The sequence below is a fragment of the Aricia agestis genome, chromosome 8 (assembly GCF_905147365.1).
Source record: "Aricia agestis chromosome 8, ilAriAges1.1, whole genome shotgun sequence".
Taxonomy (NCBI): domain Eukaryota; kingdom Metazoa; phylum Arthropoda; class Insecta; order Lepidoptera; family Lycaenidae; genus Aricia; species Aricia agestis.
In genome coordinates, this window is record NC_056413.1 from 5,499,524 (window position 1) to 5,517,167 (window position 17,644).

At 35.1% G+C, this 17,644-nt stretch overlaps 1 protein-coding gene across 1 annotated transcript; it reads left to right on the plus strand.

The window, feature by feature from the left end:
- Window positions 1–1,123: 1,123 nt before the first annotated feature.
- LOC121729779 (lysosomal acid phosphatase-like) lies at window positions 1,124–15,849 on the plus strand. The gene is made up of 6 exons (XM_042118400.1): window positions 1,124–1,582; window positions 2,525–2,620; window positions 2,803–3,042; window positions 4,810–5,110; window positions 14,759–14,973; window positions 15,678–15,849. Exons 1-6 carry the CDS (start codon window positions 1,382–1,384, stop codon window positions 15,828–15,830), a joined length of 1,206 nt encoding a protein of 401 aa, XP_041974334.1. The 5' UTR covers window positions 1,124–1,381; the 3' UTR covers window positions 15,831–15,849.
- The last annotated feature ends 1,795 nt before the right edge of the window (window positions 15,850–17,644 follow it).

Below are 17,644 nucleotides of genomic sequence, written 5' to 3' on the forward strand. Positions count from 1 at the left end.
AATTTAGTTTAAGAAAATGAAGATAATTGTTTGGTTAAATTATATTTTGTAATATATTTCATGATGCAAAAACAAAAACATGCAAGAGTTTTCGTCAAAAACGAAACACAATGAAGTGTATTGCAAAATAAAATTTAAGTAAACAACAACAATAAATTTATTCTTGAAATGAGTTATCTAAACTAAAATATAATATCATTGTCATAAATAGTCAAGTACCAAAACTATAATTCCGACTATAGACAAGGTTGCCATACCTAAATTATTTATTGAATTTGCCGCCTTTATCCAGATTCCAGTCTCATCTTTCGCTAGCCAGAGTCTACCAAATCAAAATACTGTGGCCGGTCCGCCATTTTATGTTCCGGTTCTCCGAGGTACATAAACTGTCAAAGTGTCGTATTATAGGGATGTCGAAATTCAAAGAAAATATCGATATATCGATACTTGAAAAATATCAATATCGGTCTCGGCATATCGCGAAAAAAATATCGATATATCGGTCAAATTTTTCGACCAATTTGCTTTTTTTTAAATTAATTTATAGTCCGTCAAAAAAGTGAAAAAATTTAAAAAAGTGTGTCCTTGGATCGGTACGTTTATATTTTTACTAAAATTTTTGTTATTTTACCGATGGCTTGACTTCGTATGTGCTAATTTAGTTAATAATTAGACAATAAATAAGATTTGTGATAGAATAGAACATAACATGGCTTGATTTTCGATATTTAATCAACATAGAAATTAGTAGATTTGACGTTTAGTGATGTACTTTTTTATCGAATTTAAAAAATATAAGGTGAAGAATCTGATCATATTTTATTTAAAAGATTTTAACCTTAATAGCTCACTTATAACATCTTACTTATCGATATCCTCGACAAATATCAACCGAGTGTCCCATCAGTATAGACCGCCATGTTTAGTTCTTGGCAATATGGCGCCGGCCACACTTTTTTGTAGTTAAGTCGCTTCCATCTGTTTCCTTATTCATTGGAGAGAAAAGGCGTCTGGCGACATTGACAGCTGTGGCTGACCAGCTGCATTGACTTTGACGGTTGACCATCTGTCAAATTCTAGTAATCTGTGGTCAAATTCTACTAATCAAAAAACAACAATCAATATTTCCAACAAAAATTATAAAAATATGTAATATGTAATTTATATGCTTCCTTTAGTTTTGTGTTGTGATTGTGGAATAGTAAAACAGACTTTTATTTTCTATATATAATTTGTATGTATATTATATATATAACAGTGCTTTATGGGTCTAATGTGATGTCTTTTCAAAAACGTTGCACTCATTGATATCGGAGCATATCACGATCAAAGTCAGTTTTACGATCATAAAAGTGAAAGTATTGTTTACAAAATAAACACCATGGAGTACGACAACGACGATACATGGCGTAGATCGTCTTTGCCAAAGCAGCGGCAGAGAACGTGTCATCCGATACCAAAAAAGTCGACAACAACTGCAGTTGTGGTATTAGGCCTCGCTGTGCTCAGTTGTCTGCTTGGATATTGCGTCCTCAGTGAAACCCTCCCTTACGAATCGAAAACGTTACGGCTCGTCATCATCGTAAGTTACAAAATCTTAAGGCGACGCCTTGATAATTTGGCTGTAGCGATATCGATTTTTCTCAACAATGATTAAAGCTAAGAAATTAAAGTTCATTGTCAGTATTCATCATGTCTTTGTCTTTGAATTACCCATAGTATAACATGATTGGTCAACTTTTATAACACAGAATAATCAATCAAAAAGACCTCTGTAAAAATAGGGATTTCTATTTTGCCAACAGAGGAGAGTGATTTAAGCTTCCAAAATTTGTACATAGATTAGTTCAAGCATACACTTTAATTTGCCCATAGCTTATATGAAATGTATTTATGGTTTTTAAATTACGCGACAAAACCTATTTTGTTGCTTATGCCCTTTCCATTTTTTGCTGTTCTATTGCTTGTTTTCTTCATTCATTTCGAAAACAAGCAATCTAAATCATATCCAACACGGTTTTTTTACTTTAACGTTGCGTCACCTTAATGAATATGAGAATGGTTACAATCTTTAAAACTGTTGATTTTGTTAAATACGACATAAGAGATGAATTAAAAACGGAACTTTTTATGATAGCTGTATTCTGATAGCTGTATTTTGATATCTTGATATAATAGAACTATGAGCGTCCACCGCGGTTGTAGGTATAGAAGTGGTTCGTGGCGGACCTCGTACCGCGCCGCGAATATTCCCGTGCGTGTGAGTGGGACGGAAGAGCGCCGACAGTCGCGCTCGACGATTGTGTAGGTGTTCGTAGCTAAGGCGCGAACAATAATATTATTATGAAGGTCAGAGTTATTATGTCCAAAATATCCCAGTTCATACTTAAATTTCTATTTTTCACCAATGCTATTTGATTTTAAGAACTTTTTTACTGTCGCCTTTCTTGCTCTTTGAAAAAGTTTCCTATTTTATTGAATAGCATAGATATTTAATCTACCTAATTAACAATTTGCCTTCCAGCTTTTTAGGCATGGAGCTAAAGCACCTGAGAGTACATACAACAGCGATCCATTTAAAAAATATCAGTGGCCAGAAGGACCAGGGGGCTTGACAAATGTAAGTTTTTTTTGAATAATTTAGATTTCATTTGGTCTCTTTTATACCTACTATAAGTTTGATAACAGTTGTTTTGCAAACCTTAATTTGGTTACTATAATATATATATTTTTTAAACCAATACCTTTATGTACATAATATTATTATAATGTTATGTTAAGAAACCACAACATTTATTTCAGATTGGCAAAATACAATTATATGAATTGGGAAAGAAGTTCAGAGATTATTATACTAACTTTATATCAGAGGACTATTTTTCCAAAGATGCATATTTTCGAAGCAGTGACAAGGATAGATGTTTGATGAGCGCATACACATTCTTAGCTGGTCTGTATCCACCTTCGGAGAGACAAGTTTGGAATCAAGAAATAAATTGGCAGCCTATTCCTGTCCGATCCTTACCTAGAGAACTTGATAATGTAAGTATTTTTTTTTATATTCCGTTTAGAAATTAGCATTATAGTTATATTTCTAATTTCAACAATAACAAATGGTTACTAGCTCTTTATTTTTATTTATTAAACTAGACGTTCCGCGCGGTTTTGCCCGCGTAAATTAGATATTTCACAGAAAAATTAGTCCACAAAAAGCCTATGATATTTCACGTGGTCTATTTCTTATCTGATCCAAATAACAGAAAAAATACTCTAGTAGTTCGTGAGATAAGCCGTTTGATAATAATTTCCCTCGTTTTTTCTACATTTTCCTCTATTTCTTCGCTCTTATTTCTACTATTCTATTAGTCTTAGCGTGATAAAATATAGCCTATAGCCTTCCTCGATAAATGGACTATCTAACACTGAAAGAATTTTTCAAATCGGACCAGTAGTTCCTGAGATTAGCGCGTTCAAACAAACAAACAAAGTCAAACAAACTAACAAACTCTTCCGCTTTATAATATTAGTATAGACTAGATGTTCGCCCGCGTAATTTAGGAATGTCACGGTAACCGTACATTTTTCCGCAAAAAATAAACCTATGTCCTATCACGTGGTCTATTCTTCATGTGTGCCATAACCATATACATAATCATAAAAATTGCTCCAGTACGTTCAAATAAGCCCTTTCAAATAATTTCTCCCGTTTTTTCCACACTTTCTTCTATTTCTTCGCTCTCATTAGTCTTAGCGCTATTAAATATAGCCTATAGCCTTCCTCAATAAATAGGCTATCTAATACTGAAAGAATTTTTCAAATCGGACCAGTTGTTCCTGAGATTAGTGCGTTCAAATAAGCCCTTTCAAATAATTTCCCCCCGTTTTATCCACATTTTCCTCTATTTCTTCACTCCTATTAGTATTAGCGTGATAAATATAGCCTTTCTCGATAAATGGGCTATCTAACACTGAAAGAATTTTTCAAATCGGACCAGTAGTTTCTGAGATTAGCGCGTTCAAACAAACAAACAAACTCTTCCCAATTATAATATTAGTATAGATAATTTATTTATGTCACATCTTAAATAAAAATGTTAACATGCTTACAGTACGGGAGCCCTAGAACAAATATTTTTTTTATTACATCAAGCTAATTTTTTGTGAGTAGCTCATTTTTGATAAGACAAAAATTTTTTTCTGCGAAAAATTTCATACTTTGACTTGATGGTCCTAAAATATGGATTGTACGTGATTATACGTGGGAGAGCCATGCTTCGGCACGAATGGGCCGGCTCAACCGGAGAAATACCACGTTCTCACGGAAAACCGGCGTAAAACAGCGCTTGCGCTGTGTTTCGCCGAGTGAGTGAGTTTACTGGAGGCCCAAATCCCCTACCCTATTCCCTTCCCTACCCTCCCCTATTACTCTATTCCCTCTTAAAAGGCCGGCAACGCACTTGCAGCTCTTCTGATGCTACGAGTGTCCATGGACGACGGAAGTTGCTTTCCATCAGGTGACTCGTTTTGCTCCTTTGCCCCCTTCTTTCATTAAAAAAAAATCTATTTGTAGGACAATGGTAGGTACTCTTAAATTATATAACTATTAACCTATCAATATACAAAAAAACAGCTTGTTAGGGTTCCGTTTTAGGGTTTAGTCAACCAAGTTTTGTTGATTACAGAACCCTATAACGGAAAATGAAGCTAATAAAAAAATTTGCTTGATAGTAATAAAAAAAATTGTTCTAGGGTTCTCGTACTATTATTATTTAGTAGATATAAAAACACAAACACTAAATATATTTTCAGATTGTAGCTGCTACGAAACCATGTAAAGCTTGGAAAAAAATGTACAATGATATATTAGCAGAAACAGACAAAGATCCAAAGTTTACAGAAATATTTGACTACTTGAGTAAACATACAAATGAGAGTATGAGAAGTGTATTAAAAGTGGACTATTTGTACAGTGCATTGCTGTCCCAGCAAACTGCTGGGTTGAAGTTGCCAGAGTGGACTAAGAATGTTTTCCCGAGTGATATGCGTCTGCCATTTATGACAAGTTTAGCTCTGCTGTCTTACAACCCCCAGATGCAACGGCTGCATACAGGTAAAAGACGTAAAGTTTTGGTATTCTAATAGTACTTATAGTATAAGATTTCAAAAATTATTCTAAGTATGTTTAAGGCCCGTATAAATAGTTGGCTCTTACCACTAAGAGCTCGCTTAGAACGTGTTTCAAGCTACTATCCTTATTAATAAACCTCACTTGAGTACAGCTTTTAAGTGCCTTTGATCAAGCGAGTGGGCAACGTATTAATAAACCAAATCCCGCACTCAACTGTACTGTCAAACTGACGCTTGAGCGCGCAATGTATTAATAAACGAAATCTTGCACTCAAATGTGCTATCAAACTGTTGCTTGAGTGGCTAATTCTGGGCAGAGTGTGGGCAGACCTTGACTTAAGCGCGCTCAGGGATACCAATTTACGGATTTTTCCCACAATTAGGAGAAAAATACCATCTTAGGGATACCACCGTAGGTATTTTTCCCACAATTAGAAGAAAAAAATAATAATTTCAAGAGTATTTTCTGGGATATGGAATGCTTATTTTTAAACACAAAATTAATATACCAAGCTGTTAAGTGCGTAATATATATTTAAAACGAATTTACAGTGTTTAATACATTTTGACCTTAAATCGGGGCAAGGGTAGTCATCACATTACATTATTCTATTAATTAATCTATTTAAAGTAAGTATATAAACCGCCTTATCAAGCTAATATAAATACTTAATAATGAATCTTAATTAATAAACCATACTCTGCAGATCTAATTTTGCCTTAAGTACTAATAAAGGCTTATGTAGTCTACTAAAATTAAATAATAAACAAATATAAGTACTTTATTGTGCAAAAAAATACAATAAAACTTAAATATTAACAACAATTATTGATAAATAAGACATATAGTAACAAAGGCGGCCATATTACATAGAAGCAATTTCTTCCAGGCAACCTTTTAACATTCAGTGATAAATCCAGGAAAATGGTGATGTGCAAAAGTATAGTTACTTAAATTAAAAACTATCAAAAGCACAAAATTAAACATGCGCCTTAAAATACATTAATAAAATTATACAATAAAATAAATAAATACAATACATACAATAAAATATTTAAGTTAGGAAATTACAGGTTTAATGCCAACTAGTAAGGTTATATTATATTGCCTAATGGCTTCGTCATCAGAAAATGAATTAGTAAGATAGATTTGCTCTGTGGACTGTGCTAAAGTAACAGAATAATACTTATAATACTAGGAAGTTTAATTAAAAGTCCCTTTCTAACTATTATAGTCCAAATGACACAATTGGGATAGATTTTATTTGGTAAAATAGGTTCTTTAATCTTTTCAAACACCACAGGTTAAGTATAAGGTAGGGATTATAAAATACAAAATAATCTTTTACTTCATAATCATCTTTATTTTAACTTTTAGCATAATATGTTTCATCAGTTACATTATAAACTCTTAGCCACAGAAATAAAACAAAATATTTAAAGTATCTTCTAAAAGAAAATGAAAATTGTTATTGAAATTTTGAATATTTAAATTATATACTGTGTCTGTGTTATCAAGTTCTAAAGTAAAGAAAAAAGGTACACTTTAAACTTCAATTGTTAAGTTGGATGTAGAAGGTCCAAAGAATATTTCACTCAACTTACTGAAAGATACAAATGGATCAATCAAACTTCAGAGCCGGATATAAGTAGTTATAACTTCATAGAGATATAACATCATCTTGCCAAGATCTTAGGGTTAGATAAACTCACACAGCTCTGTGTGAGCCGTTGATAAATATAATCTATAATTTTGCTAACAAAATTACTACTAAGTAATAATATTTAAAAAATTGTTTTAGATACAATAAGGTAAATAAAAGACGGTGTCAAATATTTTCATGTTACCAGTAGAAAGTTGTACATATTTAGGAAATTAAAATGTAATAAGGCTATTAAGCTTTTTTGTACAGAACAATTTCATAGCTTATTGATGACTGATGTTCTTTCAGTAGTTTCTTACATTTTTCTATGATAATATTCTTCTACATCGACGGCCTTGGTAAGGCAGGTACAGTTCTTTAATTGTATCTGAATTTATCTTCAAGAAAGCAAGAATGTGTGTTATTAGTTGTCACTGTTGGACAATCAAGTATGTTGGCCTGAAACAAAGAATAGGGTTAACAAATAATATCCCTTTGGACTATTTATAAAGTATGTAAATAAAGAAACACAAAACATTATACACACTACACAGCTTTCGGTAAAGTTATAAATAACTTTATACATGCTTAATACTTGTAAGTTCTAACGAAAAAACTTAAAGATTTTTGCAAAGTTTTAACAATATTCTTCTTCTTTGAAAATAACCTCGAGAGATTAAACACAGTTGTTTATTTTTTTTAAACAGTGTTACTATTGTGATAGCCATAAAGAAGCATTAGGTATATCTACAAGATCTTATTGTCTTTCTACATTCCAGAGTATCAAAAGATCAGTAAAGTTTTTACTATTTTTCTTCTTCTTCTTCTTTTAAAAATGGCCGCCTCGGTGAGTTGCCAATGTCAGAGTGGCTTAAAGGACTTTGCTCTATGTAGCGAAGGTCTGGTGAAGTAACAAGACGTGTACGGTTACAAAACAAAATTACATATTTACAGGAGTTGATTAACCTAAAACAAACACAAACACAAATGTTAGTAGAGACATCACAATCTTATATTGTTATCACGAATATATATACACAAAATCTCAATAAAAGGGGTATTTACATAAGATAAAACCGATTTAAAATTTATAGGGCGAGGAATGGAATTGGGAAGACAGTCATATAAGGACGATTGGTTTCTAGGACAAGAAAAGAAGATGTGATCTAAGGTACCCTCATCTAGACCACATTCGCAGAGAGAATGATCCTTGACCCTAATTTTAGCAAGGAACACTGGTGAGCAACAATGACCAAGTCTAACACGGCAGATTGTCGAGCATATTAGTTTGCTACACTGTGAATATCTAAAGAACCATGGTCTTACTGGTACACTACTTTGAATATCATGGTAGTGCTTGCCTTTGATGGTACTTGAGCCGTCCCATAGTGTATTCCATTTGCTAGAAAGTTGAGATTTTGCAAGTGGAATTAAGTCCTGACAATAGAGTTGGTATTGACTGAGTCCACCTGATGTTATAGCGGCTTTAGCATATGCATCCACACTCTCATTACCAGTAATTCCACTATGGCCAGGTATCCATGCTAACACAACATGGATACTACGGACACGACACCTAAGGAGAAGCTGTCTTATCTTAAGGATTAAAGGAAATCTAAACTTTGAGCGGAACTGGTTAGCAGATATACCCTCCAAAACGCTCCTGGAGTCCGAAAGTATAAGCGATTTACTAAGATCGTGAGACTCAATAAACGAGATAGCCTCAAATATAGCAAGGGCCTCTCCTGTAAATACAGAGGAGTGAGGAGGCAATTTAGAATCACATTTACTCTCGGAATCCAGACAGCTGCACCCACACAACCATCCACCGAAAGTCTAGATGCATCCGTAAAGATAAGCACCCAATCCCTATAGTGCTCATTTATATGCTGATTAAATTGAGTATTTGCTAGAGAGGAACCTTTATCAATAGGGAAGTTAAGGATGATGTTAGGAGAGAATGTCAGTGCTTCGTAAGGGGTGGAAAATAGAGGGTTGAGTCTGCACTGGACAATAGGACAAGGAAGTTGGGTTATCTTAAGGTAACTGATCAGGAGACAAGGGAGATCTTTATGCCGCCAATACGCAGATGTTGACGTCAACTGGGATAATTTGTGTAGTTTGTCTAACAGCGGGTGTGAAGAATTCTGGAATGCCTTAGATAAAAACCTATCCGCAAGATACTGCCGTCGGATGTTTAAAGGCGGATCGACACATTCAACTTGTAGGGCATTGATTGGAGAAGATTTCATTGCCCCAAGTATGATCCTAAGAGATTTTGCCTGAATTTTGTCCAGATCCTTTAATGGAATCTTATGACAAGGTTCCAATAAAAAGGATCCATAATCCATATGGCTACGGATAAGAGCATTGTAAAGCAATTTTTGGGTATATGGGTGAGAGCCCCACCATACACCACTAACCGATCTTAAAACATTAATATTCTTCTCACACTTTTTGACAATATGCCTAATATGGTAAGCGCCAGTTAATCTGGAATCAAGGTAGACTCCAAGAAACTTTACACTATCTCTAACCGGGAAAACTTGTTCATTATGTTGAATGTTAACTACAGGCGTAATTTTAGATCGAGAAAAAACTACCACAGAACTCTTCGGAACTGAAATATTGAGGCCATGTCGGTCCATCCACTCCATGAGGTATCTAATTGCAGTGTTAAGGCGTTCAGAACATACTGAAATATCCTTAGAGGCAATGTACACTGTCAAATCATCGGCATACTGAGAGACCTCACAAAAGCTACTTACGGAAAGATCTAAATCAAAGCTATAAATGTCATAAAGGAGAGGACTAAGAGGATTACCTTGAGGAAGGCCTTTATAAACAATAAGAGGAGGGAGGGTTAAATTTTGGGTGGATACGATAACAAAACGACAGGAAAGGGAATTAATTATGTAATTGATCATCTTCACTGGGACTCTCAGATAATGCAGTTTCTGCCTGAGAACCGGAAGAAGAACGTTGTCATATGCCGATGAAATGTCAAGGAACACACCTACCACATGTTCGCCTTTCGAAAAGGCAATGCGTACGTCAGTCACGAAAGATCCGAGACCGTCCATAGTGCTAAAGCCTTTCCGAAAACCGAACTGTGTTTTGGATAGTATACCATTGTTCTCCATAAACCACTCCAATCTATTTTTGATCATATGATCTAAAATTTTGCCCAAGGTGATAGAGAGAGCGATAGGTCTATAATTAGACGGATCTCCACAAAGTTTTCCAGGTTTGAGTAGCGGCAAAATAATCTGTGTTCGCCATTCCTCCGGGGGCATCTCAGATTGGAAAATATCATTTAAAACCTTGAGGCACACTCCTTGGGTAACGGGGCCACTGTTTACTATAAATGAATACGGTAATCCATCACTGCCAGGAGCGGTATCCTTTAATGAATTTAAGACCAATTGAAATTCCTCCGGGGAAAAGGGACCATCTAAATAACCTGTAGGAGGACCAGGAGAAAAATAATTGTGACACTCGTCAAAAGTTGGAACTGACGGAGGTGCCACCCTTTGAGAGAAAGCATATATCCACTCCGATGGGTCATTGGACGGATGGTAATCACTCACCAAAGAACCGCGGAATCTTCTGATGTTCTTCCAGACTAGCGAAGGACGAGATGATGGTGAAAGACTGAGGCAGAACTGACGCCATCCATTTTTTTTCTTATTGGATAATAAGAGTCTAACCTCAGCTGCTACTTTTTTATAATTTAAATAGTTTTCTAAGGTCATAGCCCTAGAAAACAGTCTTTCTGCGTCCTTGCGACGCTTACAAGCCTCAGTACACTCGGAGTCCCACCAGGGAGGAGACAGAATTCTCTGATCTCCTGTGGATTTAAGTGGAATGCTCCTATCCGCAGCCAATAGAAGGACATTTTTTAAATTTTGATAAACAGAGAGTGTGTCGTTGTTTTCGGAAGGTAACAGAAGGCTAATTTCAGAATCTGTCACATCAGCGAATTGGGACCAATTCGCATTAGCTGTTTTATATTTAAGCCGAGGGGGAGGCAGTGGTAATGTCTGTCTAGTATGTCTGTGAATGATTGTAATTAGGATTGGGAAATGATCACTACCATAAGAGTTGGGAATGACTGTCCAGGTACATGAAGGGGCAAGGGGAGGGGAGCATAATGATAAATCCACCACACTCCTCGGGTTCTGCAAAGGAGAGACCCGACGCGTGGGGGATCCATCATTAAGGACTATTAGGTTATTACTATCAAATATATCAATCAGGATGGGGGAATTTAGATCATTGGAATGGGAGCCCCAAGATGTATTGTGGGTGTTAAAATCACCCAGCACAACCAAGGGGGAAGGAACTGAGGAGAAAATAGAGGAAAGTTCGGAAAAAATTGTGGGGTTGGGGTGAGGGACATACACAGATATATAAATAATACCTAAAACACATACAGCTACAATATTAAAACTACTACTATGTACAGGGAGGTTATATACAGAATATGTACAATGGCCGGAGACCAAAATGGCTGCTCCAGCCCTGCCATCAGACCTGTCGTCCCGGAAACAGACATAACCTGGGATTCGAAAACGAGACCCCGGTGCCAGCCATGTTTCCTGGACGGCAAGAATTGATGGCTTATGTAAATTAATTAAACTACAAATATCTGGTTTTTTATTCCTGATGCTCCGGCTGTTCCACTGTATTACAGTGTGAGCCATTATTGGGCAACAGTTTTGAGATATGGGTCAGGTTGGAAAGAGTTTTGTTCGGTAGGGAGTCGCCAAATCTAGAAATGAGGTCAATAAAAAAGTAAGAAAGATTGTCAAGCAGTTTGTCGTTCTGGGAAACAGGGGACTTTTCATTAGGTGAGGGATATGCACATCCATTAAGAGACTGGCATTCTGGTTCTTCAATTATATTTCTGTGTGCCTCATGGTCATACCCAGGGGCCACAGGAATAATGGGACGACGGGGAATATACACAGTCTTCCTATAGGAAGTGGTGGTAGGAGAATTTGTCTGTCTGTCATTCTGTCTGTCAGTCTGTCTATAAGTCTGTCTAAAAGTGTTGACATTTGCAGAAGAAGAAGTCCTAGCAGAATCGGCAAAGGATCGTCTCACACGGGGGAATCGAGCTGACGCCTCCATGTATGAGATACTTTCCCGACTCATTACAAACTTTATTTCTTTTTGCCTGATATATTCAGGGCAAGAAACATCATTTGCTGCATGTGGACCACTACAGTGCATGCAAGTTAAAGAAGTTGCAGTGCATGTTGCTCCTTCGTGCTTATGTGAACACTTAAAGCACCGGGGTTCTGACCTACACTGTGCCTTAACGTGACCAAAGCGACAACATTTATTGCACTGTATTGTGGGTAACTTATATACTTCAACTGGTAACGAGTTGTAATAGCAGTAAACATGAGGAGGTAATTTTTGTCCTGTGATTGTAAGAACCACATATTGCGTAGGTAGCCAAACAGGGGAGTTTTGGTCAGTCATAGATTTGCGACTCAACCTACGTGCTCTAACTACTTTGCCATTACCTGATGGAACTTGCATGTTTTCAACCAACTCCTCCATAGACCAGTCTACAGGGACATTGCGGACAATGCCCATACGAGATACGCTGTATGACGGTATAGTTGCAATGTATCCTGCACTTGATAAGCTAGGCAAGTCTATAAAAGAGTTAGCGTGGTCTGGAGATTTAAATTCGATTGAAACGCGATTACGACCTATCTTTTTAATACCATCCAATTTAATATTTTGAACATTATTTTTAAAAACGAACTGACCAAACTGGATGGGATTAAGGACAGGACCCCGTTCGGTCTCCGGCCTTGTTACATGGACAATATAAGGAGCAGCGTCATCGGCATTGTATACTTTTTTATTTGCAAAATCTGGGTTAACATAGTGCAACTGAATAGAAGGCACTGAATGTGTATTAGTTGTTGTCTTTTTTGCTGAAGGCTCATTAATATCCTCATTATTCCGCTTTCTACTATTTACATGACCACCTCCGGGATCCGGAGGATCAGTATCTAGATCCATATTTACAAATGAAACCGGCTTAACCTATAAACAAAACACCTTACAAATACTAAGTACTTACGATAAGGACAACACAAACTATAACACAAAACACAAGATAAAGCTAAGATTAATCAACTAATGATGAAAAAATAAACAAAAAGCCGAAAAAAACGCCTTTAAAACTAAAAATAAAAAGGACGCTTGTTGACAGCACTCAACCAAAGAGCAAAGTCCTTTACTATTTTTACTACTTCTTCTTCTTTCTTCTTCTTTTAAAAATGGCCGCCTCAATAAACATATACTTGACACTTGACAGTGACAGCAGTCAGCTGTTGACTTCAACGCGTTCCGTTTGACTGAACGTGTTTTATAAAATATGTTATAGAGTTATGTGTTTTTTCATTTAATTTAAACGAAAATGAGTTAGGATAATACAAAAATATCAAGGTTAATTACTTTTGGTAATTTGTGTTATAAATATGTGAGATAATATAGTAAAATTTTATTTTATTAATAAAATCGATTTTTAATCGTATAAACGAAACGTAATTCGTATGTGTAGAATAGGCTTATAATATTTAGTTTATAATATTTAGTTGCTGATTTGGGGTGATTGAGTCGATGTCATGATATTAGTATCAACCGAAACGCTCCTGATGCTAAACTATTAATTAGATAACATCCTAAGTTGCTGATCAGTGTTTGAGAGGATATCAACCAACTAGCGTCTTGAGATGAATTTTGAAAGCCAACTATTTATACGGCCCTAAGAATATGAATAGGCAATTTAGCTTTTAGACAATTTATAATATTATGGTGGTCTAGGTCTTGACGTGTGATTTATAAGTAATCTAAATGCGAGTTAAGATCAGGATGCTCATTTTTAGAGTTCCGTACCCAAAGGGTAAAAACGTCTGTCTGTCTATCTCCAGGCTGTATCTCAAGGACAACTATTGCTAGACTTCTGAAATTTTCAAAGATTGTGTATTTCTGTTGCCGCTCAACAAATACTAAAAACAAAATAAAATTTATATTTAAGGGGGGGCTCCCATACAACAATTGTGATTTGGCTTTTTTGCTCGATATCAATAATGGCAACAGGTAGGGACATGAAATTTTCACAAAGTCTTTAATTATTATATACAGGGTGCAATTAAACCTTCCTGCCAATTTTTTTCCAGGGCTTAGGTATCATTAGGAGAGTCCATTTAACCAAAAAAAATTGGGTGTCATATTTTTTTTATTGACATATTTTATCCCATTTAAAATCGTTGCAGAACGGTCACTCGCGGCGCGGGGGAATTAGCGGGGGTAACGCGGGGGGAGGCGCGCGCGCGGGGTCACATCACGCGCGGGCGACGCGTCGTGTCCATTAATTGTAGTGTTTTATAGGATAACTTTCGGAAGCTATCTCTCAACATTTTAGTACTGAGTGATTATAAAAGAAAAAATACGTGTATTTTTATTTTTAACAAGGATCTATATATCAAAATTTGGCAGGAAGGTTTAATTGCACCCTGTATAATGTACTTTGCGTAATGTCCAGATTACTGAATAAACGTTTATTTATTTTATTTTATTTATTTTAATAATATATATATATATATTTTTATTAAATAAGGGGGGCAAACGAGCAAACGGGTCACCTGATGGAAAGCAACTTCCGTCGCCCATGGACACTCGCATCATCAGAAGAGCTGCAAGTGCGTTGCCGGCCTTTTAAGAGGGAATAGGGTAATAGGGGAGGGTAGGGAAGGGAACAATTTTTGGCCTAATTTTGCTCTATAATGGTCCCTCGCGCACGAAGGATCCCTCTATAATGGGACCCTTCGTGCGCGAGTCTGACTCGCACTTGGCCAATTTTTTTTGTTCCTTTGCCTTGACCATAGCCATTCCATAGTTTTTATTAAATATAGTTTCTGGAAAAAATAATATATGTGTGTTATGTAAATTTTCAGGCCCTCTGTTGGGAGACATAAGACATCATTTAGAAGATAATGTGCAGCACACTAATGTAGACAGATCCCTGTATGTGTATTCCGGTCATGATGTAACAGTTGTGTCGCTGTTCCGTGCCCTCGGTTTCCAAGAGTTACTAGAACCAGAATTTGGATCGAGTATCACTATTGAATTACATGAGGAAGAGGTTGTCAAGGATAGTTTTTATGTTAAAGTAAGTGTTGGTATATAAATGTTAAAATATTATTAAAATTCTGGCATCCTGAAATCTGAAAGTAAATTCTCCATAGAAATTAGCCAGTTGTCACAAACATTTCTGTAAAAGCTTGGAGTTTTAACTGGGATATAAGCAAGGGCGTACCCAGAATTTCAGCTAGGGGGGGGGGGGGGGGGGGGGAGCAGCTCATACACGTTGGTCTGTCTGGTACATATTGAAACAGAAAATCATAAAAAATGACTTTAATTAATTAGTTTAATTATGACACAAAAGTTTTGTGCAGACTAGGTAACACATTTTTAATTCCCACTTGCCAGGAAACTGTCTCCAGGCTGTATCTCAAAAACCGCTACAGCTACATTTCTGAAATTTTCACAGAATGTGTATATCTGTTGCCGCTATAACAACAAATACTAAATAAAAATATTTAAGAGGGGCTCCCATATACCAAACATATATTTTTTTTTGCTCGATATCAATAAGTAGCAATAGGTAGACACTTGAAATGTTTACAAAATACTCGGTTGTATTCATATTTTAATAATTGATAATAAAATTTTAATAAAATAAATAATTAAGGGAACATAAAAAAAAAACATTTTTATTTCCTCGTCCCGAACCCGTCGTGCGCGAGTCCAACTCGCACTTGGCCGATTTTTTAAGTTTATTTTTTAATCATTGTATTATTTCCTCGTTTTCAGGTGTTTTACAGAAACAACACCAAAGTGGAAGTACCCATGGAATTGAAGTTACCGTTCTGTGAGGAGCCATGTGAGTACATCAAGTTTAAGCAGCACATTGACTCGCTTATACCCACCGATTGGGAAGAGGAGTGCCAAAACAAAGTTCAGTGATCCCATCATTTTTTAGTTTTTCTTTTACGTAAGGGGTTGGATGTCTACTAAAATTAAAAAAAAAAAAAACATATTATAATTTAAACCTAGTTTGTTTGATAAAAATATTTTTTGTTTAAAAAACGTGAGACCCCATCTAGAGAGACTCACTTAACTTCTTAACTTCTGTACATTTATTGGTTAATAATTTTTAAGCCGTTACGAAGTTATTTTTGTACGTTAAAGTTTTTTTTTTTTTAATACTTAGGGTTTAGAGATAAAGCTCGTTAGTGAAAGGATGAAAAATATATGTGTATATGTTGTAAAATTTTATGAATTTACATGGTTACTGGAGTAGCGCAGATCGAGATGGTTGAATATATAATATTTATATTAAATCATGTTCGAAATTCGAATATATATGGCACCTTGTAAATTCATGAATGAGTAGATAGGTAGCCTAATTAATGTACCCATGCCTATAAAACAAGGTTTGTTAAAGTCTGTATATTTGAGCCTAATCGAGATTAGAACAATTTATTTTTTATACTTGTATTTTATGTATTACTTTTTTAATTATTTCTAACTACTAAAGTGGATGGCCTATTTTTATATTTTTTAGCTTTAATGATTATAATTAATATGACGTAGGACTGGTAGGAGCCCAATGGACCTCCATTTTAACGATACATTATGAAAACTATTTTAAAGTGTGACTATCTTTGACGATCTAAAATATACTTGCTGATAAATTTTTGATAATTACGCACATACTTAGATCACTTGAATATTAACACTCCTACTACATTGCAAATAATTGACTAATATATTATTCTTGCAACTAATTCTTATTCTCCACTATTTTCTACATTTAAATATACACTTTTATGATATTAATAATTTGATGATAACAGCTACGTTGTATGCCAAAGTAGCTCAATTTCGAAGTGCCATAACATTTGATATTATTACCAACTTAACTGTGATGAGAAAATAGTTTGTTTAGATTCAATAAACAATCTAGGCCTATAATGTTTCCTTTGAAAAGGTATGCGCGCGGTGAAGCATTTTGTTCCGTTGTTCATTATTTGCCTTATGCATCAATATTGTATAGTACTTAGTTTTGATATTAGAACATAGTAGACTCTACAGTGTTTAACAAAAATAAGTGATAATACTTTAGGGTGTGTACGTGTTCCTCGTAGAGAGTTCACTGTGAAAATAGCAGCGCTGAAAGACCAAATTTTTTTTTCACTTTTGTATGGGCAAGGCACAGTGTTTTAGAAATCCCCAAAATCGGACATAACTAAGTTAATGCAATAAGTCGATGGCGTCTTATATTTCAAATGCAAGAGTAGAACTCCCGTGTGCGCATTTTACTTCGTTTTTGAGAAAATCAATTTTTAAATTAGTCATTTTTTGACTCCGTGAAAACGAAATTCTTTTATTTAAATTAATTACGAGGGTTTGTAAACTTGCTACCCAGTTGATTAGATTGATCATTAAGAGACACAAATTTTGTACTTTATTTCATTCCTACAATTCAAGTAGTTCCTGAGATTTTAATATTTTTAAATATTTAGACTTTATTTTTTTTCTGCTTTCCTATATGATTTCCGCACTTTCTGTCAAAACTAAAAAATACTTTGGTATAGTCTTTACACTACAATATTTTTATTTTTTGTGAATCGCATCTCATACCAGAGATTTACGAATTTCTAATTTTTTTTCGCGCCTTAAAAATTTTAAGAGCAAAGTTTCATCAAATATTTTTTTTTATAATCAGTCAAATAATAAAACATTTACAATTTAAATAATCAGTCAATTATTTATCA

Excerpts from the sequence above, each read along its gene's own strand:
- LOC121729779 (XM_042118400.1), top strand. The coding sequence starts at position 1,382 with ATGGAGTACGACAACGACGATACATGGCGTAGATCGTCTTTGCCAAAG. Across the intron at positions 2,621-2,802 it reads GACCAGGGGGCTTGACAAAT|ATTGGCAAAATACAATTATA; the intron begins GTAAGTTTTTTT and ends CATTTATTTCAG. Across the intron at positions 14,974-15,677 it reads AGGATAGTTTTTATGTTAAA|GTGTTTTACAGAAACAACAC; the intron begins GTAAGTGTTGGT and ends CCTCGTTTTCAG.